Below are 24,662 nucleotides of genomic sequence, written 5' to 3' on the forward strand. Positions count from 1 at the left end.
TATTATTTCCATTGAAGGGAAAGAGGAAAATAAAAAGAAAATGCATACTGTCAGCTTACTGTAAATATGGTTAGGAGGATTTCTGTATTACTGGAGATCCATACAGGGTGTACCCCGCCTCTTAGCCAGTGTCAGCTGGGACGGGCTCCAGCCGCCTGTGACCCTTAACGGAAAAGCCGTATAGATAATGGATGGATGGATGGATTTCTGTATAATGGACCATGGAGCCATATCTTTTGAGTTGAGTTAGTTGAGTATGAGAGTGTTTTTGGGACAAGGAGTACAATGTGTTTGTTTATATAACTATTGCAGGTCAGCATATTTCTAAATAGAACATAGGGCAAAAACAACACAAGAGCAGAACAAACACCTGGGTGCTGAGCTGCACATTTGAGGAACAAGATATCACAGATGTCAGATAAAATCATCTTTATAGAGAGAGATTTTCATAGCATCAGGTTTAACTGGGTAGGGATGACAATACCTATAAGGATGAGGTTTACCTCTTAGAGGGAGGGACTGACAGTCATACAAGTTTTCCATCTGCTAACAAACAAACTGCTGCTAATATGTTAATGTCAGCTACCATTAACTGCCAAGAATGAATACCATTTGCTACTTGCATTCCTATGGTTTTACACCTAATGCTATACACACAGTGTTCTTTCTTTGAGTGCTCTTTGTTTGAACTTGTCAAGCTGCTACTTGATCTAGTACCTAAATCTTGTGGGTGGGGCAACAAAGACATTTCCTACAGTTAAATTGCTCAAGAGCTAGATTGATAGGCATCCTGGCTGTTTTGATACTAACGCTAGGATCACATGCCTGACTCTAGCCAGTGGACAAAGTGGCAATGGGCATAAGGATTGCAAAAATGGCACTTTGCATCTGTTGTAAAGGAGAAGAATGAAGTATAATAATACAATAAGAGAATTGCTCAACAGGATATTCTGCAATAGTTGTTTCTCCCTGGTGCACCCGAAGCTACTTGCTCAGATTGTAACAAAATCCTCAGCATTTTTGCTATCTTTTCATTTCAGATGTATTCTTACACTGCAACATGTCATGAGGCCTTTACTCAGACAGTCACCTCAGCCCATTGCATGTTGATCAGCAGTGTGGGATAAAATTCTAAGTTTATTCGTGTATTGTTAGTTTAACCTCATGTTAATGATTATGTGTTACATGGATGGGTCTTATTTTCTGAAAGTAGTGGATCCAAATTCAGCCAGATTTATTATATGAGAATGCACCCCACAGTGAATGATATTTTATGTCTTGGTGAGATTCAAGTTGCTCAACTAAAATAGAGAAATTCATAGAAACACAAGTTCCCTTCCCTTCCAAACCTCAGTGATTTTGTAGGCATAGAAAATGGGGATTCATTCATTATTAGGCACAGTATGTTTAATATGTTTAGCATAACTGTAGCCACATTTATCACTGTTTTACAGCAGTTTGCTAGGTCAGAGCCACATAAATTATACATTACAAAACATAGACAGTTGCAGATAGTGATATATATTATAATGGAATCTTGTACACACTGTTAAATAAATTATATTTATTTAAAAATACATACATTCATGTTTATACAAACTCTTCTGAGGTTTCTCATTGGTGTTGTATTGAATTTCTGAGGAGGTCAGTCTTGATTCTGGGAATGTTGTGCAAGGCTTCATGGACGTCATAAAACTTTGAGCCAAGGTTAAACTGCTAGTTATAAATAAATATTTCACAATGAAGGATAGGCATAGAGTTCTCCGCCTGATTAGTTATTTGGCATGCACTGTAACCAAACAGCTTGGGAGTCGTTAAAGCCAATTTCAATCACAACATCTTTAGCCACGCAGGTCACATAGCGTGATACGTGTCTGACAGACTAGTAATGTGAAGTGGAGTCACAAGAAAAAGCTTGCATAGAGTGACACTAGATAAATGTGTCTGATTACTGCATTTAATTAACTCAAGGTCTGTAAGTTTTTACAGCTTAACCAACCGTGAAGCCGCACTTCTGTAAATACGTCAAGCAAAGTGAATCTCACAGGAATTATGCACCAGTAGTTTGCTCTCTTTCTTTTCTCACTTTCTCACTGGCTACAATGTAATGCACAAACTAAATAAATGACAATAGATTTTATCTATCACACTATAAATGATCTTTGTGTGCAACACAGCTTCCTGGTAAATATGATGAACACTGTTAATAATACAAATACAAATAAAACAATAATGAAGATTTGTCCAAAGTGAACTTCCTGTGCTTCTCTGTGAAACAAACATTTCTCTGAAGAGCTTTTTAGATACTCTGTTATCATAATGTTACCATCACCTGTAAAGCATGCAGTGTCATTGAGATCAGGCAGTTTAATTTCCGACTCATTCAGGGCTGTCAGCCATTTAGAGTCACAGCAGTTAAAGTAATTTCCACTGATATACATGAGATTAAGGTTTACAGATAAAGCGTGAATCAAAGAATGGTTTAAAGACACAAGATGGTTATTTCTAATGTCAATTTCTCTCAGCGGAGAGCAGCTTAAACTGCTGGGTATAATATCAAGATGGTTGTTGGATAAGTTCAGCTGAGTTAATGCTGGCATACAGGGCAAAGACAGATCAGAGCTAGTCATGTTTATCTCACTCATAACCAAGGATTCAAGAGTTTTCTCCACCCCCTCTAGTGCACTCACATGCATTACTATGTGAGCATTTCTTGCAAGATTGAGGGAAACCAAAGAGGTTTCCTGAAATGTGTTTGGATGAAGCATTTTTATATTGTTTCCTTTGAGACTGAGGTGTTTAAGAGTCCTTAGCTGCCCGAAGGCAACGCAAGATGTGTTGAGATTTCTTTGTTGTGTTGACTGAGAGCTTCTCAAATGGTCTGAGAGAGCACAAGGCTGTACAGAATTGTCTTGTAGATTTAATGTATCTATTTTTCTGAGTGCGTTGAGAAAGAGTGGGGAAATGTGTACGAGTCCATTGCTTTGCAGGTCAAGGTGCTTTAAGGAGGGAAAGAAAAGCAACCGGTGGTATCCTAGATCAGTGTAATCTCTAATATTCCAGATAATGTTTTGCAGACAATTGTGACTGAAATTCAGAGTTTCTAAAGCTGAGAGAAGGCTCAAAGTCTCCAGTGGGAAAGACCTGAAGTGGTTATAGCTCAGGTCAATGTAGGTCACTGGCATCTGCCTCCAGTTTGAGTGTAGGTTATTTTTTCTAATTATATTCTTATCCATAATCTCATTATAAAGAGAATTGGCCTCTGATACCATTGCAGCCTCTGAATTTAAGGCACCAACCATGTTATTCTGTAAATGAAGATACCTCAAATAGTTCATTTTTGGAACAATTGGGAAATAAAGGAGTTTGTTGAAACTCAAATCAAGAACTTCAAGCCCATACAACCGGTTGTCCTCACGTGTAACAAAAAATTCCAGTGAATTTTGACTAAGGTTCAGATACTTAACTTGATATAATTTAAAATCACAGATATGTTCAAGGTTATTTTTGGCCAAGCTTAGCATCTCCAATTGGCTCAATGGTTCAAATGTCCCTGGTTCTATCACTGATATCAGATTGTCATCAATAGTAATGGCCCTCAAGCCTTTACTGTCTTTGAACAAGCTGTGTGAAAGTCTTGTTAAAGCATTACCAGTCATCTTAAGTTGATCAAGAGACGATTTCTGTTGAAGGTACAGCTCCACTGCATCATCACTCAGACCATTCATCGATATGTCCAAACTCCTCAGCCCACTGATGGATTGGAGGGCTTTGCTGTTGCCGCCAAGGTTGTTGTTCAGCGCATTTCTGGACAAATTCAACTCTTCAAGTTGAGCCAGGTTTTCAAAAGCCCCCTCGGAGATGAGATCCAGCTGGTTGGCGCTCAGGTCCAGCTGTTCCAAGTTTGGCAAAACAAGTGTGTGCAACTGTCTGATGAAGTTATTGGACAGGTCTAGTCTTCTAAGTCTTACATCCAAATCCAGAGGGACAGAGTAGAGGTTCTGGTTGTTCCAGGACTGCTCCTTGAAATGAAAGGAATATTAATCATAATCAAAGAGTGAACCATGGAAACCAAAGTCAAACAACCCTAACAGTTTATAAGATCTCAAAAGAAGCAAAAGCATAGCTTTATAGACTTAAAAGTTTAATCAATTTAATCAATTGCAATGATTTCACACATTTTGCATTTAAATCACTAATCTTGAGCCTACCTTGGGATCATCATCTGTCAGTCCAGTTACATAAATGTCATGGCTGAGTGACCAGAGTAGTAAGAGATTAGAGAACATATGTCTGACCATTCTCCCTCTGCTGCTGCTTCTCCTGCTGTTAAGCTGTACAGGATCACTACTGTTGTCAGAGCTCATATACACAGACTCACGCACACCCTCTTATAGCCATGCTTCATAAAAAAAGGGGGAGAGAGAAAACAGCTGTGGACACCAGATAGACACTGTGGATACTATATTTAGATGATAAAGCCTTGACCACTGATGTTTCTATAAAGCTTTGGAAAGGACCCTCCAATCTGGATAAAAACAGTTTTTTAGACAAAGATGATTATATTTCTGTGTTAACTGTTGACTATAACACATTTAAAATTAGTCAGGAGCAGGAACAACCAAGAATTTGTTTTCACTCAGGCGTATTATCCCATTTATTACAGCTTTAGTTCTATCATGCTATATCAAAGCATTTACAGTATTGAGGAGGTGCATGTCAACCAGGAAAACACCTCCTGAGCGATATAAATTTATACCTTTGTTTGTTCCTGACATAGTCTTAGGAAAACGGAAACCATTCAAAAATAGATGAGAGGAACAAATAAACAGAGATGGAGCTGGAGGGAAGCCCCCAGCGAGGTATAAAGAGACATGCAAAAAATAGACTGATGAAAGGAGGTGGCAGTGCACATAAGCAATACAATGGGGCAGGCCCAGGTGGACTACCTGAAATACACACTTTAATGCTTTAAGTCTAAAGAATTTTAAAAGTAACTGGCTTCAAAAGGGCCTAACAGATGAAATGGGCAGTTCATTTAAAAAGCTCATTATGCAATTTCCTGAGCTTAATAACTGGTTCCAACAGTTTTCCTGCTGCTGTCACTCAGTCCTTTATCAGCATGCCCTCACACAGCTCAGTGTCAGCTCCCCACTTCCTGCAATAATAAGCTGAGTAGTTATCGTCCTCGTTCTGTCTTGTTTCAGTTTAGCTGTATGACACCAAAGAAGGTCCATTCTGCATCCATTGAGATGAGGGCTTCAGGCCTGTCTGGGATCACCAGCTCTAGCTCATCGTCCTGATGCAACTGCACAATACCTGTAACAGACATGTACTGTTGAAACAGATGGTAGCAGAAAGGATACAAGATGGGTGGTATTCAAGAGAAAAGTATCTCAGTAAAGAGTTTTCAGTGCTTCTGTGCTTCTTGGCATAGACTCTACAAGTATCTGGAACTGTACTTAAGGGATGAAGACCCATTCTTTCAAAACATATGCACTGATTTGGTGTTTTGAGAAAACTAATGCTGTCTAACATCTTACTCCAGAATCTCTCATAGCTGCTCAATGGGTTGAGATATGGTGACTGTGAGGGTCATAGCCTGTGATTTACTTGATTTTTGTACTCAAACATTCTTGTGCCTTATGTAGAAGTGCATTTGGCATATTTTTCCACTCTTTTATTTATGTTTTTCCTTCAGTTTGTCAAATGTCTATATTGAAATTGTCATTATTGAAAGACAGATGCTGCTACGCAAGGACAGGTAACGCTGCTTAGGGTTAAGAGGAACTAATGTTTATTTGCTTTCTTGCCCAGAGTTAGATGGGAAGTTTGATACTACTCCCTTGTCTGTACAGTAATTCTGAAGGTGCAGCCAGCAGCAGGTAAGCTTAGCTTAGCATTAAGCCTGTTGACTCGGTGAAACAGCTAGCCTGGCTTTGTCAAATGGTTAAAAAAATCTATAAACATCAATAAATAAAGTTTACTAACTGACACTTTATCTCTCGTTTGTTTACTCTCTATGAATGCCAAATTGTAACTGTGACACTTTTTTACAGATGGGTGATGTGCCTGTCTATTTCTTGGTCTTGGCCTTAGACTCCAGGAAGTCACTGCTCTGGGCCAACAAATAGTCTGGCACCTGCACTCTTACAACCATGTCTTTTTTAACTTTTTTGTACTTTTGTACTTGTAATAGACAAGTGAGATACAGTATGTACGAGATGCCGGAAGTTGGATTTTTTTAACCTTTGGACAGAGCCAAGCCAGCTTCCTGTTTCCTTAGTTTGTGCTATGCTAAGTTAACCCACTGCTAGCCGAGCTTTATATTTACTGTGCAGCCTTGAGAGTAATGTCAATTGTCTCATCCAAAGTTCAGCAAGAAAGCAAATTAGCAAGTGTCTCAAAACGTTGAACTATCTCTTTAATAAGCCACAAATGCAGGGCAGCAATAGTGCCTCACTGACCTGCAGCATAGCATGTGTTGGCAGGATTTGTTTGTTCAGGCATCTCTTGCAGGCAGTGCAAGAGGTCTGTCGATGTCTCTGCATTAGTGGAGCCCCAACTTCGAATAATATAACCCATAACTGTGCTTGGGCTTTTGAACAAAACCTGTGAATTAAGCAGATCATTAGCTGAAAAGCTGGAACAAATCAGATGTAATATCAACTTAGTTATGCTTGAGTTACAGTGACACAATACTTGTCCAAACACCAAGTAATAACCATCTTCTTGGACAACAATTCTGTTTTCCCTTTGTGAAATTGCATTTCCTTGCTGCGCAGAAACAGTCCAAGGGATCACTGCTATATTTCCTATGGGAAAAGGCAAGATACACTTATTCAAAATAATGGCAGACGGTGCGATGCTGAAGCCAAAGACTCGAATTTAGTTTTACCTCTTATGTCTGGTTGTTTGTTAGTATTAGCAGTTAACTGCAGGAATGATGTTGGACCTGGCAAGAGGGGGAAATAAACATAATACTTTAATTTTATTAACTCAGCATATACTGTTTATGGTCTCACTACCAGATTAGACTGTAACTAATGGACACATTTTCAGTTCTCAGCTCCAACCCACCTCTGCAGCTGCCTTGTTCCCGTTTTACCCTCCTAGAAGACATCTTCAGAGAACTCTGAGCTTTTTGGAAAGTACTTGGCTTAATGTCCTAAGAGAAAACAAAGCATTAAGAGAAAATTTATTATTGCAGCATTATCTGAATACTCACTAATGGCATAAATCTCAGTAGTACAATGTCCAAGATGACTCCATCCTACATAATCAGTGACATACCTCCCTTGTTTTAGACATCTTGGCCGTTTTCCCATTGACTCCCTCAGAACGTGGCTGATTTAATTGTAGAATTAAGTCCCCTTGGAGTTTTTGAAAATCATTTTGCAAAACACTGGCTCTGTGCACCAGGAAAAGACTAAGACAAAACATAAATGCCGTTATTGATAATAAAGCATTGTACAGCATACTGAGACTTGCAGACTAGATGTCCTCAAGTTACTGAAATGGGTGGAGGTCACACATCAGTTAACCCCGGAAACCTACATGTTGAGTTTCAAAATTAGTTTCTAAATGAGGAACTATCTTCTCTCTGCCTCTCAACATGGAATTCATTTAGATTGTATGAAGATTATGGCCAAATTGCTGCTCGCTGTGAAACTCGCAGTCAAAGTAAAAGCCACGTTTTAATAAAGACAAAGGCCTCACTCAAAAGAACATCCATTTGTTCTTGTCAGTACTTGTGCCAGCGGAGTCCAATATGAAAGAGGAGTTTTAACCTTTTAAATCAATACCACCCGCTGCACAAACACAAAAGACAGACAAATGCGTTTAGACAGAAAATGAAACATTTTAATCCATCAATCAACTCCATTTACAAAAGTATATCCCATTTTATATACAATATGTACACAGACGTATAAACAACTATCATTTTTCCACATGGATTCATTCATATGGTAACTAAACAATAGCACTGTAACAAAACATATCACTGGTATTCTGCAGGGATGCTGTAGTGCAAATGTGCGCAAAATATATAGTGCTGTTGCTCTGTGAATACCTTATAACTCCAGTTTTAGTGGATTTTCTCAGCTTTGCATAGATACCTTTATATTTATACTTGCTTTGAACATTTAAATGATCTTTTAATCATTTTTATAAACCAGGGGTGTATGGAGCTTTAGCCCCCCTTGTTTAGCCCACTCACTCATAACTACTAATATAATTAAATTAATTAAAAAGGCCACGTATACAAACTGCAAATAAAACATTTTGAATAGCTGGTGTTTTTGGAGATACAAGATTATCATTCAACAGCACTTAAAAGTATGTAAATATTAAGTATCTGTCAGCGCAGTGTCCTTCCTTGTTATAAAGAGAGATGCTGTCTGTTGACACAAAATGGCAATTATAAATAGAAACTTTTGTTCGATGAGGACATTTGGCTCATCGAGGCTGCACAGAATCAATGTGAGGGGAAGCACAACAGTCTGTATTGTCCTTTTTAATACAGAACTGTGAAAGTGAACAGAAGTCACCCAGGGGGCTTCCTCAGCTTTAGTAACCTAGAGGATTTAAGTGCCCTCTAAACAGGGGCAAAACTCGGGCTAGATGTTGCTAGATCTAATTAATTTATAAATCCTAGATCAGGCACAATGAGAGGACAGTATGACTCTGGGCTGATTTGACTGTTGTGAGCAACTTTTTTTTTCTCTCCCATTTCTGTAGAGGCCTTGTGGCTGTGTAGTTATCAGTTCTGTCCAGCAGATGGAGCCTCTCCAAGTCTGACACTTCCCAGGAAGGTGGTGTGGTTGGTCATACTGATGAGTGTGTCCTCATACACTATGCGTATGGAGATCCTCTGGCCGGCGCGGAGCAGGCTCACGCCGGCCGTGTAGCAGGTGTTGAACTTGCGCTGCCCTGTCTCAATGCTGCAGGTGCAGCGGAGGAACGGGTTGGAGTCCACCATCACCTCATAGCTGGCAATGTCGGTGAAGTTGAGGTAGTACACCTAGCGGAGAGGGGAGACAGAAAATTCACAAAAGACTGAGAGGGGTAGTCAAAACAAGTCCACATAATATTTAAGAGCTTATTTAAAGCTGAAACAGCTGGAATATCAGAGTGGCCAACAAGGGTTTTGAGTTATAGAGCTTCACATTTAGCCACAGGGAGAGAGGGGAAAGAGAAATGTGTCTTCTGATATAACTCAAAACATTTACGGATAAGCAAAGCAAGCAGGTTTTTAAACTTAACTACAGAACAACTGCCAGTTCTTTTGACTCTGAACTGTAAATTTTAAGAGTTACGTCAAGGACCGTACTCACTTCTACCTGACTATATATGAAGTAGACACCGTCCAACAGCACCTCTAGCTCTCCAGAGCGAGGGTGCATTTTAAACACACGGTGATGGATGGACACCATCTTCCAGTTCCTAAGGATGCCTTCAGACAGATCTAAACATGTCACAAACAAACAAACAAGAGGGAAATGGTCAACATAAACAGCTTTCAGAAGGGTTTAAGTACAACCAGAGCTCAGCTCTGACAGAAAACATAAACCTGCTAATGATGCTTACACTCCTTACACTTGGTAGCATGCAAGGCTTCTGCTCATGACCTGAGTTAACACAGGTCTGACTTATAATATAAGCCTATAACTGTTTGCTAATCCTGTAATAGCTATAGGATTACATTGGGGTTACTATAATCGTACAAAATCTTTAAGTAGATATCGGTAGCAACATTTAGCCCTCTAAACCCTACAATCTTAGGTTCTGTAGTTGATTGCATTAACTTTCCATTAGGCAACCAAATAAAGAAAATAATATTTTATGCTGAATCAAACACATTTTTAAATCAACCAAATGTTGCTAATCCACAGATTTTATATTCATCCTGGTGTAATTCTGAGGTTTAGCAGGCATGTATATTTGGTGCAGTTGCAGATCCTTTGACAAAAGGCACTGACAGGGATTAATTATGTTTATTGTTTTGTGTCAAACACGGTGGTGTAAGCGCAGCTGAGCACAGACAGAGGACCCACCTTCTCTCACTTGGATGGTTGTTTCCTGCCCTTGCAAATGAACCACTGCAGGCTGAAAAACAAAGATCTCTGGTGACTAATCTGGACACACGGTAAAACAGGAGAATGGGCCGTTTCATCAGGGATTATGTGCGGGATAAAATGAAATTTCAATAGGTGACACACTCTACCTGGAATTCTTTTGTTTTCGTCTTATCAAGGACCCCTGCAACAATAAGAGGGAGACATGATAAAGTTCTGGCCTTCAACGCGGCAAAGGAACAAAGAAGACATGTAGATTAAAACAAAACAAACACTGACATAGTTTGAAGATAGATCACTGCTATCCCACACTGTGTTTGACATCCTGCATCAGAAACTCTCACTGTGCAGACAATGAGTTCATCGATTTTGACAACTTGAGCCCCCTTCCAGCGTGGGAATATGTCTAGGAGCAGGAAAAGACTGTAATCTAAGAACAAATCTCTCAACTCGTGGGTGTTTTCATGAGATCTCTGGCTCGAGTTTTGGCTATTGTGGCGTGTTATCGTGTCGTTTCTATTTTAAGTTTTATACCTGCTGGACCTTGAGCGCCCGGCGGTCCCTGTGGCCCAGGAGGTCCAGGGGGTCCTGCAGGCCCCACGCCAATGCTTCCTGGAATACCGGGGATTCCAGGGATGCCCGGTGGCCCCTGTGGGCCTGGGGGACCAGGGGGACCAGGGGGGCCTGGCACAGACCTTTTCTTCCCTGTAAAGAAAGAAAAGAAAAATGGTTGGCAAACAAAAAAACTGAGCAGGTTAACCTTTTAACTGTCAAGTCAGTTTTATTTATAAGGCCTGAAATCACAAATTTACCTCCAACGGCTTTACAATCTGTACAGCATCTGCACAGACTGTAAATTCTGATATGAAGAATGGTGAGAGGGAGGAGTAATCTTTGAAGACGGACAAAGTTGAACACTGAAAGCTTGTCATTCATTTTAAGCAAACACTGTTACTGGATTTTGGATAATATCTCAAGAATATTTCCAGAGAGTAGAAAGCAGGTAGAAGTCTAACTAATGACAAATAAAGCTGAAATTTAGGCAGAATTTTGAATTACCTTTTTTCTTGTCTTTCCTTTTTTCCTTTCCAGTCGATTCTGCATGAAACAAAAACAGTATGATTAAGCTTGAAATGGTCTCCCGAACAATTATCATATCAGATAACATCTCGAGTATCCAGCTCATTCCGTGTAGGTATCCTAAATAGGCTAAAATAACAGATTCAGATGTTGTGCGCTGAACACTGGAGTGGAGGTATGTCAGTCTGTGGTATCTTCTAGTGTAGTAATTTGTAAGTGTGGTTTCACCTCCTCTGTATGAACAAGTGCCTTAAGCATTCACAGGCAGTGGAACTGGAGAAGATCATTAGAGAGATACTTTATCCTGCCAAAATCCTTTTCTTTGAATTAAGCCCAGATGGAGAATGCAGATGAAAGTGTGTGTACATGTGTGCGTGTGTGTCTCCCCTTTACAACCATGTGTATGTGTGTGCGTGCGTGGATGTTGGTGGGGCATCTATGTCAGTGCTTGAAAGACAAAATGCACTTAGTGTGTGGCTGCTGCGTGTGTGTCTGTGCTCTGTGTGCAGCTGAAGAATCCTTTTCAAAAAGCCGTCTCGCTGCTCTTGTGTTTACCATGTCATTACAACTACAAAGGCCATTTAACCTTAAAACCTCACAGTTTGAGTCCCCCTCAAACATATGGCCAGTGTTTCTCCTCTGGCTAAATGACTGGATGCATCCGCATAGATTTCTCTTAACGAGCAGCCCTATCTGGAATCTGGTGCCCGTTAGGAGTGCCGAGAACGCGCGTGCGCACACACACACACGTGCAAACACACGACACACACACAAAAACACACACAAAAACACACATCTAAGGCTGAGATTACAAAAGCCTTTGTCTGTGCACTGAGAGCAGAGGAGAGACCTGGGAATGATTAGTGTTTAGAGGCTCGGGACTTTACTGATTTATGTAGAAAGTCTCAAAGGTGAGTTTTTTCTTCTAATTTAAACACAATCACTAAACTTCCCCCCAAGTATTCAGTGTCACGCCACAGACATTGGAATGCCTTGTGATCATGCTGCACTTGTTGCACTCAGACATGAAACTTCAAAGGCTTCGCTTTTTTATTTGCATAGCTCACATTCTAAACAAAAACTACAAAAGCAAATTCAGACATATTGGCCATATGGTTTTCTGTGGAGCTATTGATTACGATAAATCAATTTAGTGGAATTAATGAAAGCCATCAGCGTCTCAGATGATAACCCAGATGCCCACCTCGTTCTCCGAAATGACTGCATGTTCTCATAAGTGATTATTTTTCTGCCTTATTTTCTGACAGTTCAGGCCTGACCGATAACACGATTGGATTCCAAATCTTTAATCTACTTAGTTGACAGATAGAAAAGATATTTCGAGGACCTGATATTATTTTGAGACGGGGGAAATCAACGCGGGCTTCGCTGTCTGTTTCAAATTGGTGAAACCCTCCCAAACTCCTTGTTTGCTATCCAAGTAATAATCAATCCCATTCCATTTAATCTCTTGCTCTATAAACTCAGCAACATTATGTGGTGGAGCCGCTTTGTTAAGTAAGCACAGAGCAGTAAAAAATCAATTCCACAAAAAGAGTGAGAAACCATTAACAAACTGTTTTCAAAATTTAACAGCCCTAAGCCCACTATAAGCCTGTTATTTACACTGTACTGAATCCCCTCCAAACAAACAAGAGCTACAGATTACCCAACAGTTGACCAGGCCACTGCCAAGTACATATCCAGAAAATAGACAGATGCAGGTGCACCAGAGAACATAGTTTGTGTTTTTTGTCATTAAATGAATTGAAATTATCAAGTATGAGGCTGAAAAATATCAATGGGGAGACAAGAGAGATTATTGGTATAAGTATTGGCATATGTCTGTGTCAAGGTGTGAGGATAAATTATACTACATGGTGATAAATCCCCACCCCACTCCCCAAAAAAAACAAAAAAACAAAACAGCCCGTACCTGTCTCTGGCTGCTTGCCAGGACTCCTTTTCGCTCGCTGAGTTATGCCCCTGTTATCCTCTGTGGCATGGAAGTCGCTATTTCTGTGCAGTAACTTCTCCTGCTGGAAAAACAAAAAGAAAATATTAATGAGTATGGGAAAATTCAAGAGTGATTATTCACTTTGAGCACAGAGACTCTCCTCAGAATATTAATACCAGTCAAGTCACCACCTTACATTAATTCCATGAAGCAAACAAAGGCAATGAGTGATACAAGTTATTGAGAGCGAAACCCATGTTACAAGTGGCCTTTCTATTCTTTGGGTATAATGTTTGCACAGAGGCAACTTGGGGCATTTGAAAAGATGTGAGACACTGTCAGCCAGTACATTCATTTGTGGCCAAGTCATTGTCTGTCCCATTGGGGCTGTAACCTATCCTGTAACCCAAGTCACTTTTGTCTGTGTTTCTGCCGTTTGAGACAGTCACCTGGACACGACTGCTCTAAAATTCACCTTTTTATACAAAAGGAGGACATGAACTGTGGTTAATCTGAGAGCAATACCCATTCATATGGCACCTGGTCCCAACCCTATTCAGAGGTAGCATGAATAAGCTAAAACAACAGAGTCAAAGAAACGGATCTGATGGAGCTGCTCTGAGCTCATCCCTAAAAACAGGAAAAGCTATGCTACAGTGGTGGGGTGTTCCCACGGGCGAGTGAGTGGCGGGACAAACCGCATGCCTGTGTTCTTATGTGACTGGTTCTGGTCGACCTACATTCACATGAACTCTGTAGGACATGCTGACCTGACTGTGGCACGCTCAAGACGTGACCGGCTCTGACAACAAAAATGTTTCGCACTAAGGACTGAGAAGTTGAAAAAAAAAAGAAAAGAAAAGAAAAACGCAGATTGTTCAAAGTCGCTTTCTGTTAGGACAGCCAGTTTGTGATCACATCTTTGGAGGATTCCCAGAAACCCATAGACAAAGAAACCCGGCCCTGGAAAACACAACAAGACCACCCAAAGCCTTCTTTTCGTCGAGCCCCGCAATATACGAGATCGCTTTCGGTCACACTTTGGAGTGTCACTATAAATAATGGTAAGAGTATGTGGTATAAAGGCTCTCAATGGCTGAGGACAGGCGACCAGACAGCTTGTATTGTACTGGACATCTGCTTGGAGTTTGTGTAACTGACATCTCCAAAGCAGTGCGACACGTGCAGCACCTTAGCGTGGATCAAAAGATAATACATAACGATGTATCATTTAGCTTTTCTGCTACGAATGGATCAGACACGCTTACTGACAAGACACTTTGACCTCTCTTTTTCCATGGGGGTTTATTCCGTTTGGGGATACCAGATGACATATTCCATGTTTCCATCTGACGCTCAAGTAAACATAGTTGTTAAACCCCCCCTCCCTCTCTCTCTCTCTCTCCCTTCTGCCCCTGCCCCCGACGGCGGGAAATCTCCTTCTCCTGAAAGCAGCGTGAACTCCCAGTGCCTCTTTGTGTGGTTTTTCAGGCACAGCCACTGAAAAGACCATAAGAAGACAGACAAGAAAAAGTTATGTTTCGAGTTTCTTCTATACCTCGTCTCAGATGTGGGAACTCACCCCTGCGGTGAGGGATGAGATGTATCATGTCAAACACCCCCCGCTGGCTGTGTTGGGCAAGCTCAAAGCAGTTAAAGTCTACATCTCTGACCAGCTGCCAGCCATGTCTGACCTTATAAGCACGGGAATTCCAGCCTGATGGAGGAGTATGTGTTGGAATGGTTTATCGACGCACAGACCTCCAGATGTTACCGCGAGCGGCGACGTTCGCTGTTCATTTGGCGCGCAGGTGTCTCCACATCTCCTCTCCAGCTGTTGGCATATAGGGGGCTTTTACCTCTCAAAGGATTCTGGGTGTATGTTGAGGCATATGGTATTACACTTTCGTCTGTTCTGACAGCCAAACATGATTCAACAGCCAATTTCTGGCCCGAGATTAAGCTCTAGCAGAACGACAAAAAACAAACAAGCAATCTGCTAGGCTACTACCAAACTGGTGCGGCTGGTGTTTTAGATGAAAGCAACAAAGTGATTTTATTAATATTATATATATATATATATATGTATTTCATTATACGACTATGAGAAATGGGTTTTCGCCCTTGTTTGCTTCATTTCACTTCATTACAACATTTACAGCCTTCATACCCTTCAAAGGCACGCAGAGTTACAGTAAATCAGGATGACAACGTGTTGGTATGTATGCCAAGTGCCAACTATTGAGTAAACCATTCTTTTTCAGCACAAGGGGAAAAAATGCTATTAATTAGAGGGCTTTCAAATCTTCAAAGCGTGGGGGGTGCTGTTGCGTTTAGAAGACGCGATTCCCTGTTGCTTCGTGAGGATATGACTAAAATTCAGTCACCCCAGGGATGTGTAATTTTCTGATCACAAGCCTTCTTTTTTTGCCCTATTAACACTTAGTATTACAACAGCTTGTATTTTTTACCCATTTCTGCACTTACACTACTGAAAATCCCTGACATTTGGAACATTTCAGGCTGATTACGGTAATAAAATGCTACAGCTTGTATATTTTTAAACCACCGTGCCTTCGGTCCTGCTTCTAGCTCACATTTTCTCCACAAATACAGACATTTGTGGTTGCAGTAACGCCTCTAATTTTTGCTGCTTGTCCAAGATTTAGTCACCAAATTGCGGTTGAGAATGCGAGGTTACAAAAGTTGAGGAGGTGAAACTGAGGGCTGGTGGCTGAGGGTGCCAGATGCAGACTGGGTGCCCATCACCGCTTCTACAGGCATTACTAAGCTTAATGGCATGCATACTCTTTGAGAGCTGAAGGCTCATAATACGCCTGTGATTCACACTCCTGGATAGAACAATGACGGCGTGTTTTCCTCTTAAGTATCACCAAAAAGGAGTGTCCCAGCCTCAGCCAATATCAGACGCTGCTCTCTGGAAGGCCGTGTGTTTTAAACCATAACTTGGGTAATCTAATAACAGCATCCATAGATTGTCATTTAAAAAAGCTGTGGAGCTCAACCTAAGGGAAATGTTGCCTGTCAGCAGCCAGTCACATTTCAGATTGTTGCAACACTTGCTGGCAAAGTGATGCCGAGTTGAATGCTGTGAATGTCTTGAGAATTTATTATTTTGGTAGATGTTTGTGACTCTGGACTTAATCTTTCCTGGGCGTCTACGCCATCTGTCTGTCAAGACAATTCAGTCTTATATGGAAACGTTTGCAGCCTCGTATCTCTGATGTTTCTACCCCCTCTGCCTTGTGCTTTTATGACACTTGTGTCCGTAATGATTAATCCCTGATATGTGGGCTCTCCCTATCTGTACACATGATACCGCTGTTTTAACTAATCATGCACTGGTCATAATTAAAGTAGATGTGGGTGACAGCCCACCCCCGGCGCCCCAGAGCATGTATGCTGCTGAGGACTTTGTGTCCCATCAAACTGACTTTTTTAATAGCCGTTAACTAGACTCCAGATGTTTCAGCATCTGTTCTTTGTGAGACTTTGAAGGCATACATCAGAGGAGAAAATTATTTCATATAATGGTTATAAGAAAAATGTTAGGCTCAAGAATAAAACACTATCTGAGCTAACACAATTCTATGAATTGAGTTTTATTATGTTTTACTTACTGAGGTTGGCTGACTGGGAGTGACACTCTTACTCAGCCGTGCCCTGCATCACACTCGTACCTCGCGCTTTAGAGCAACACGCACCTGGGAGGGGCTTTTTACTGTTGGGAACAGTGCAGATCTGCTGGACAGCTGGAGTTTACTGCCTTGCTCAAGGGCATACCGACTGTGACTGTTGAGGGGACGACTGTTTGCTCATTTCCCAGACCTGGATCATAAATGACCAGATCATCTGCTCTAATTAAGAAACAACTACAAGGATCTGGAAAAGTGTGAGATGTTAAGTGGTGCATAACATTTAACTGCATGTCAGAAATGAGTGAATTTCTCCACCAAAATATTATCACTAAATCTCTGAAGCTCTATAAACCTTTCATGTTTAGATAACAGAACACTATTGTTTCCATTTCTGGTCTTAAAGATGAGAAAACTGACAAAATTAAGTTACAGACACCCTGTTGGATATAAATAGGCTCAAATTGTGTTATATTGTTACAAATTCAGTTTGATAGTATTTGCTGTTTTATCTTATTCTCTGCATTTGCCTGTCATCACCCCACAAACCAAGTTACAAGCAGTCCCTCTTCTGTTCACAGAGAGATTCTGAAAATTGATTAGAGACTTGTAGTAGTACAGCTTATGCAGGCAGAGGTCCTTATTTGTGGGTTTCAGTCCCTGTCTTCAGATCAGGTGTGTGTCTGTGAATTTCAGAAGTCCCAGTGCAAGTACGAGTGGACGGGAGGTGGCTGAAGTACAACAAGACAAAAATGGAATTAAAATCAGATCATAAATACATTTTATTTCACTAGGCTAAATATTTCACAAATAAACTTAAAACACTTGAAACTTTAGTCCAATGCAAAGAAAACACTTCCGAAATTTCCAATTAAAAGAATCCTTATCCTCTCAACTGAGCAAAGGCTCCATTTCCATTCAATTCGACTCACCAAGCCGCTAAACAAGACAGTAATGCCAAAAACTGTGTGTCTTCCATTGGGTGCACTGTTTTGCCAAGGCTGATTTATGTTTGCTGCTGACCAGTCCAGTTGAAAGCCATCTGACACGCACTAAATTTTATGTTTTCCAAAGCTGTTTTTACATCATGAGAAAGCACAGCATTTGTATTTCTCTTACCAAACCCCAACCACAAAGTGGAATAAGTCCATCTGAACGGATGATGTACAAGTGTTATACGATGACAAGCCTATGCTCTCTGTCTGTCGGATGTCTGTTGATGTGGTTTGTATATTTGTTCCTATACCTGACAGTTTTTTGCTCTTCTTTGTTTTCGAGGAAGACTTCTCATGTTCTGTTACACTTGTCTGTATATATGCACATCACGTCAAATTTCACTGATGCTGCTAAAGCGCCTTTGATGAAGACTTGTGTGAAAAATCCAATAAACAATTTTTAGCTCTACAAAAGGGATTCTTCAAAGGGAATGCCTGAAAAGCTAACAAGTGCGGCCGCTGCGTCCAAATGCCACATGCTCCTGTTTCTCCAACTATGTAAACTGTGGGATGTGTAATCAGAGTTGTTTAATGCAGACATCTGGCAAGGACGGCATCACAGCGCTGTTAAATATTTACAGCTGGGCTACAGTCTTTCACCTCATGAAGCGTCACCATCTGGGTTGAATACCAGGCCCATCTCACTCGACTCTAACCAGGGAAACCACTACTATCTAAAATAAGCTTAGCAAAGGACACACTGAGCACTAAATGAATAGGCTGAGTTTCTCCACTTGTGAAAGGAAAATGTTGCAGAGAAAGCCCTGATAAAGGCAATGGATCTTTAAAATCTTTCCTGCAGAGAAATAAATGCTTCCATCCTAAATAACCTGATTTCCTCTGGGCGACTATCAAGTTGACCGCCCAACGCAACTAAATGTCCAGCCAGTGCCCCACACACAGAGGATCGTTTTCTCTGCAAAAAAAGGTTACACAACCGGTGACATATGAGCTAATTGAGCAAGCAATGCAAAGTTGAGACCTCTACACTTGGTCCCTTTGTACTGATGAAATTAGGGAGTGTGTGGTGGTGGTGGTGGTGGTGGTGGTGTGTGTGGGTGGGGTGGGGGGGACTGTAGCCAAAGCCACAGACAACACAATGAACATTCAATCAGCCTGCTGCCAGAAAAGAAAACACATGTGAGACGAGGCTGGCTCAGCTCCAAGTACCAACTGCCCCATCTAAGTCCTGATGAATTTACATCAGCCCTTGGGCTTTGCACCTGCTGGTGATCCAGTTAATTTTCCGTCCACCTGCTCCAGCACATTGACTGACCCGTCTCTGTGAATCCAGCTGGGCAGCCTGCCTAAGTTTTGAGCATCAACCTCTGTCTGCTTAGGGGGAGAGCTCTGGAAACAAGACAAATTGGGTTAAATGTGGTTTGATTAAAGCAAAATAAAGCTATTTAAGAGGTAAATGAGATAACTGGGGGATTTCTGTTTTGTTTTTTTTTATTGTTTTTTGTTTTTTTAAAACAGCACATTCTTGTTTCATGAAGGTGAAATCTGGACCATACTTCTCTAACTTCCTTGATATGCCCCCTCCCTCCCCTCCCACCTGGATGTGTTTACCTCAACATTGGCCAGGTGACAGACTTAAAGCTTATACCTTTGTATATCTTTGTCCAAGAGGCTGAGTCACGCACACGGGAGCGCTAATTCAAAACATATTTGTGTGGAAACGGAGCTGGCAAAAGTTCGTGACAGGCTACTGTAAAATAAGTTGCCCAGAAACATGCCATAACAGAGCACAGACACAAAACCTGACACCGTGATACGGGAACAGGAGGACTGAACGGAGGTGAATGAACACGAACTGCCTCCGTGTGAGGAATGAAAACAATGCCGTGTTGAAGAAGCTGCTACAGCTCTTCATTTAGCTTTTTTTTTAAAAATTATTTCAATTTTCCTTTTGTTGAATGTTTTTTTTTTTTTTTTTTTTTTACCTCATGACCTTCTGCGCCGCGGCTGCTGCCGGAGTCCAGTCGCGGGTGGCCGGTCGAGAGCACCGCCGCCGGGTCAGCCAGGTCACTCCCCGCAAGTGTCAACATGGAGTCCCGCTTCTGGTGGATAATTTCCCTTTTGACTTCGGACCGCAGGTCCAAATAGCAGACGAGGGTGACAGCGTGCAGAGACAGCGACAGCAGGAATAATCCCAGGAAGACGACACTGCTGCTCCGACTCCTGCACTTCTTGTTGCACGTGCAGGGAGCCGCTCTGGGCATCACTTTGTCCGGGAAATCCTCCGCGGGTGAACCATCGCATGCCATTATCGGACGGAGCGCGAGTAAGATGCTCTTTATCTCGGCATAATCGGCTCGTTTGTCTCGCGCGAGGCCGCGGCTATTCATTAACGTGGAGACTCATAGGTGCAGCAGCAGCAGGTCGGCGCAAACTTCTTCGAGTATCTGTAGTAACAATGGAGACCCGCCCACCTCCTCTGTGATTGGTCCGAGACAATTACGAGCCTAGGCGATCCGGGCCAGAGGTTGGGGGCTGGATGCACCAGGTGAAGTAGTTGAGCGACACCCAATGGACAAAGTGAAGTCCTGCAGCGCCTGTGAGATGCTGATAATGAGAGGATGGTGTGAGAATAGTTCCTTCTTTTTATCTGTTTGTCGTTCACAGTGTTGTGTGATTATTACTCAGCACTTTGAGGCAGGAAAACACATTTCGTAATCCTCTTCAGGGACTTATTTTCTGTGATGTGAGTGTGAATGGGAATGGGTGGTCACTGATGTAATGTATATTGTTTATGCATGTGTTTTATGATGTTTTAGGTTTTGGACATGCTATTTTTCATGGGTGTACTTTGTTTGGCACTTTGTTTTGTTGTGTGGGTGGCACATATGGGTGGTGGCACATTGAGTGGTGGTCCCGTGTGAAGAATTGACTCAAAACCCTGGTAAATATTGCCCAGTGTTGTTATTGAAAAAGAGCAAGTGGGTTGATGATTTCATCATATCATCAAAGAGTGGAAAAGTATTGCAAATTATATTCTTAAACAGACTACACATTATATAATTATATTTAATTACATCTGGACCCTGTCAGGCCCAGGAGTATGATAGCAGGCCTGGAAGAGAGTCAATGTCACCATGAGGTCAGCACCACTCTGTGTACAACACCATCAAATACTCTAAACACGTGTCACTCAGCTGGACTCCGGGAATAGTTTGACATTTCTGTTACCAAAAAGCCAGCTGAAGACAATGCTTTAACAAGATTGAATATGGCACTGCGGTTTCTACATTTTCAACATCCAAAGCCGACCTTAGTTTTGTTCTTTTCAGATGTAGACACTTTGATCTCTGAAGCAAGGAACCAGAGGTAGCCTGTGGATCAGTCTGTCCTTGAGGCTTGCAATGATGAAACCGGTGCACTGAGCAGGGCTGAAACTTGGGGGCTTGATGGATCGCCAGCTTAGATTAATTTTCGGGCAAGTGCCACAAAACATCTGTCTTTATTTCTTTGGGACAAAAACCTGACATTTACGTGCACTTGACCTACAGAGAGGTACGCTCTCTCGTGGTACGAGCTCACGCTGACAGAAACTGAGTAATTGGTGGTTTTCTCTTGGCATTGTAGAAGGAAATAATGGAGAAGAATGACTTTTGGAGATCAGAAAAGGGTATTTCATCACTGTGACACGTTTTCAGCGTGAGGCCGATTACTATAAGAAGGTGAGAATCTATTACTGTATTTCTCTGGGCTGATTTTGTCCTTGTTGCCACTGCATCACAGCTTGTTTCTCCTCGGCACAGTTTCATTCTTCCAACTCATGTGCAGAAAAAAGTGATTCTAGTCAGCTGCCACTGAAGGGCAGCATTGCCAAGCCATAAATCAATAACACGGCATACCAGTGTCCTGATGAACTTGAACTCAAATTGTAAAATAGCTTCATACTGGATGAATAATTAAATTTAAACACATCTTGCATTTTATTTTCTGTGCGTATAGCTTTATATAGTTTATCTGTCGACTATTGATCTCAAATTAAACATCCCGCTTCCTACTCTCCTGGGAAGTCATTTCACCATTGTCAGAGTATGAGATAGTGAAATCGAAGAGAGAAAGACATTCAAAGTAACTCTCATAGGGCCTGTGACTGAGGGCTCAGCCTAAGCATGTTTGCCACGCTTTTCATCCGAGCAGTAGGCACAATGACTTTGAGAAGCAGATAATTCAGGACTGGAATAGTTATGCACATGCATCTCCCATAATTTCAGCCTATTTTTTTAGCATATATATATGAGGAGTTGCTTAAGGCTATTTCCACTGTCAAATTTAATTTTAAACCATTTCTCATTGTTTGTTTTTGAGGGAAGAGGGGGTCAGGCAGCCCTGAGGTAAAGGTCAAACTTGACAAAAGGTCACTGTCTGACTCACCTCCATATTTGCCGCCTTGTTTCAGACAACGCAACATTAAAGGCTGTGACAATTAAAACCAGTTTTGTCATGATGGGTTTTTTTGAGCACTGAAAATGGCAGGAATAATTCTTATAACATCCCCTGGGCTTCAATGCAGCGTTCATAAATGGTGTGCCACTCTATCCTCTCTGAGCTTATAACAAGATTTACAGGCTTTCCCTGCCAGATGATAGAGTTTTTCAGGAAGGAATAGGCATACTTATATTTTACCAGGGAGAGCTGAGTGGTGGGCTGAGGTTTGTGGCTTCAACAAGCTTTTAGAAGATGATGGCTGCTTGGTCTCGGCTAAAGAGGTGCTATCTGTAAACTTCTCCTTTCTCCTGTGCTCGCTGATAAAACAGCACAAATCAAAACCAACTTTTAGCTGCCATTATTAGGAATTACATATGAGCTAAAATGATTCATAGGTAACAGAATAATATGATTAAACATTAGAGTCAATTGTTTTAGGCCTCCCCATCCCATATATTACCTTCTCAGGAGTCATTGTTTCTGCACATTGGATTGCGGAGGTGTAACCTTGGCTAATTGATATGCTGTGGCATTTGATTTCCTACCTATAAATCTCCTGTAAATTGGACCATGTCTCCCGTTTCCCTGAACAATGATTAATTCACTCTCATTGTGGGTGTCTGTCTTAAGAGTACTTATCAAGATCGGAGAGCTCTCTCTCTGTCTTCTCTCTCTCTCTGCCTGTCTTTTTGTACTGTGCTGCTTTTGTGCCTTCATCTAGCTTCCCCTGCTTCTTTCTATTTGCTGACTGTTGTGTGGAGCCCAGTATCAAAATGCTGTGGGTAAACTTAATTGATTTTGTTTCATTCCACACAGATTTTTTTTTTTTTTAGCATGCAAAGGGTTGTTTTGTGTGTTTTCTCAAGGCAACCCTGTTCAGGTGAATCAGCAAACAATAGCATTTTAGAATTTTAGAATTTTATTCATGACTTGTCTTTGTGTTGTGTTATTCTTTACACAGTTTACCTTCATTGAACATGACAGTGTTGATACAGGCAGAAGACATGGGATGGAGAGAAGTATATCAAAATTATACTTGTACTTGAGGGTTGATTTATTGATTTGGCCACTTGGGAACAGCAAAACAAGCTGCAAACACCACATTGGCATACTATTATATAATGACATTGATATGGAGAACAGTTGCCCAATTAGACATCAAACAAAAACCGAGCAACATTAGTATTCAGAATCATGTTTCTGTCCACCTGATGAATATAAGTCCAATTTTCAATCTCCTTTTAGCCCAGATTTTGGTCTCCTGGGGGAAATATGTGGCTCTTTAGCTGCTAAATGCTCCATTATATTCACCAGCTAGTCACTAACTTTATCTGTTTGCCATTTGGTCCTGGACAAGTAGCTTATACTGGGTTTATCACAGCTTTTAGGTTGAAAAATGTTGCCTGCTGATGCCAGAAACGATGCATTTGCGAGTAGCCAGACAGAACCAAAACAGTAAAACTGAGGGCTATAAAACCAAAACTGAAAGATGCTAAAACGCTCCATAGAGCTGAGGGGTACTGCAAATCCTGCTCATAATTCTCTGTGGGTTTCTTACTACAATGGACACTTTCCACATTACATGCAGCCATCTTGCTTATTATTAATATAAAGGTATGAATTAGTGCACTACAAAGAACAGTATTGTAGAGTAAAGGTACTTAGTTACATGTGGAGTTCCTCTCTGTGTTGATAATGACTGCAGTCTCTCAAGGTGACAGCTCAGAACCAATGATGTATGTCATCAAATAGTTTACAGATGACCAGTACAAGTGAAGTAGGTAAATGGTAAAAGTTCCTTTCTCTTAAACTTTATGCACACTTCCAGGAAAGTGTCTGTCCCTAAAAGCAGCTTGTCATATGCCAAGTTTTCACTGTTTAAGGCAATTCATTAAACAGTGATGTTTTGCTGTAAAGCCTGTAATTTTTTTTTTTTTTTTTGCCTCGCCTCAAGCTCAGCAGTGCTCCTCTGTGAGTAACCTTGTCTGTTACACTGTAGCACCATCAGCAGAGACACGATTCTGTAATTGTATTTCATATTAATGAAAAGGACCTGTGAGACACACAACACACTCGCATGACACAACATGAAGAGCTGAAGAAGATATAGCTGAGCTAGAATATGCTGATAATCAGCTGCTTCACAGATATCAAAAGAAACCAGAGTTCCACTTATTAATGCTCAATTAACCAACGATTAAGCATGAATTAATTAGTATCACCATGTTTATTTGTTGTTGTTGTTGTTCCCAAAATTGTATTATTCATGCTCAGGTAATATAGTTATTAATTATAAATTTATGAGGGGGCCCAAAGGGTAAAACCAATATTAATCAACATTACACTTATATCACTACAGAAGTCATGTAACCAAATTTACTGCTAAATTGGTGTGCTGCTAATTAACACTTTGGTTGATTACATCATTAAAGCTGAACTAAAGCTGTAACAG

At 41.1% G+C, this 24,662-nt stretch overlaps 3 protein-coding genes across 6 annotated transcripts; all 3 read right to left on the reverse strand.

The window, feature by feature from the left end:
* Nucleotides 1–1,389: 1,389 nt before the first annotated feature.
* Nucleotides 1,390–4,489, reverse strand: LOC108882872 (transforming growth factor beta activator LRRC32). The gene is made up of 2 exons (XM_018675635.2): nucleotides 4,212–4,489; nucleotides 1,390–4,022 (listed from the first exon to the last, which is right to left on the reverse strand). Exons 1-2 carry the CDS (start codon nucleotides 4,365–4,367, stop codon nucleotides 2,145–2,147), a joined length of 2,034 nt encoding a protein of 677 aa, XP_018531151.1. The 5' UTR covers nucleotides 4,368–4,489; the 3' UTR covers nucleotides 1,390–2,144.
* A 139-nt stretch (nucleotides 4,490–4,628) lies between these two features.
* Nucleotides 4,629–7,540, reverse strand: LOC108882873 (tumor necrosis factor ligand superfamily member 13B). 3 transcript variants are annotated; one of them, XM_018675638.2, is made up of 6 exons: nucleotides 7,294–7,539; nucleotides 7,081–7,168; nucleotides 6,899–6,955; nucleotides 6,715–6,815; nucleotides 6,468–6,612; nucleotides 4,629–5,319 (listed from the first exon to the last, which is right to left on the reverse strand). In XM_018675638.2, exons 1-6 carry the CDS (start codon nucleotides 7,477–7,479, stop codon nucleotides 5,204–5,206), a joined length of 693 nt encoding a protein of 230 aa, XP_018531154.1. In that variant the 5' UTR covers nucleotides 7,480–7,539; the 3' UTR covers nucleotides 4,629–5,203. The 3 variants fall into 3 exon arrangements, with proteins under 3 accessions (XP_018531154.1, XP_018531153.1, XP_018531152.1); XM_018675637.2 differs by having other exon boundaries at nucleotides 6,703–6,815; nucleotides 7,294–7,537; XM_018675636.2 differs by having other exon boundaries at nucleotides 6,468–6,815; nucleotides 7,294–7,540.
* Nucleotides 7,541–7,841: 301 nt separating this feature from the next.
* On the reverse strand, nucleotides 7,842–20,190 carry LOC108882874 (ectodysplasin-A). Of its 2 annotated transcripts, none has more exons than XM_018675640.2 (8): nucleotides 19,714–20,190; nucleotides 13,096–13,198; nucleotides 11,139–11,177; nucleotides 10,614–10,784; nucleotides 10,229–10,263; nucleotides 10,059–10,110; nucleotides 9,345–9,469; nucleotides 7,842–9,025 (listed from the first exon to the last, which is right to left on the reverse strand). In XM_018675640.2, exons 1-8 carry the CDS (start codon nucleotides 20,116–20,118, stop codon nucleotides 8,765–8,767), a joined length of 1,191 nt encoding a protein of 396 aa, XP_018531156.1. In that variant the 5' UTR covers nucleotides 20,119–20,190; the 3' UTR covers nucleotides 7,842–8,764. The 2 variants fall into 2 exon arrangements, with proteins under 2 accessions (XP_018531156.1, XP_018531155.1); XM_018675639.2 differs by having other exon boundaries at nucleotides 9,339–9,469.
* Between the last annotated feature and the right edge of the window lie 4,472 nt (nucleotides 20,191–24,662).

The sequence above is a fragment of the Lates calcarifer genome, linkage group LG8 (assembly GCF_001640805.2).
Source record: "Lates calcarifer isolate ASB-BC8 linkage group LG8, TLL_Latcal_v3, whole genome shotgun sequence".
In the NCBI taxonomy this organism is placed as follows: Eukaryota; Metazoa; Chordata; class Actinopteri; family Centropomidae; genus Lates; species Lates calcarifer.

Bases quoted from the DNA above. Each gene is read 5' to 3' on its own strand.
- LOC108882872 (XM_018675635.2), bottom strand. From the start codon at position 4,367: ATGAGCTCTGACAACAGTAGTGATCCTGTACAGCTTAACAGCAGGAGA. The intron at 4,023-4,211 runs GTAGGCTCAAGA...TTTCATTTCAAG, and splicing joins TGACAGATGATGATCCCAAG to GAGCAGTCCTGGAACAACCA.
- LOC108882873 (XM_018675636.2), bottom strand. From the start codon at position 7,479: ATGCTGTACAATGCTTTATTATCAATAACGGCATTTATGTTTTGTCTT. The intron at 7,169-7,293 runs GTATGTCACTGA...GTTTTCTCTTAG, and splicing joins AGATGTCTAAAACAAGGGAG to GACATTAAGCCAAGTACTTT. The intron at 5,320-6,467 runs GTCAGTGAGGCA...TGTCTGTTACAG, and splicing joins CAACACATGCTATGCTGCAG to GTATTGTGCAGTTGCATCAG.
- LOC108882874 (XM_018675639.2), bottom strand. From the start codon at position 20,118: ATGAATAGCCGCGGCCTCGCGCGAGACAAACGAGCCGATTATGCCGAG. The intron at 13,199-19,713 runs GTAAAAAAAAAA...TTGTTTTTCCAG, and splicing joins GCGGCGCAGAAGGTCATGAG to CAGGAGAAGTTACTGCACAG. The intron at 10,785-11,138 runs GTAATTCAAAAT...CTTTCTTTACAG, and splicing joins AAGGAAAGACAAGAAAAAAG to GGAAGAAAAGGTCTGTGCCA.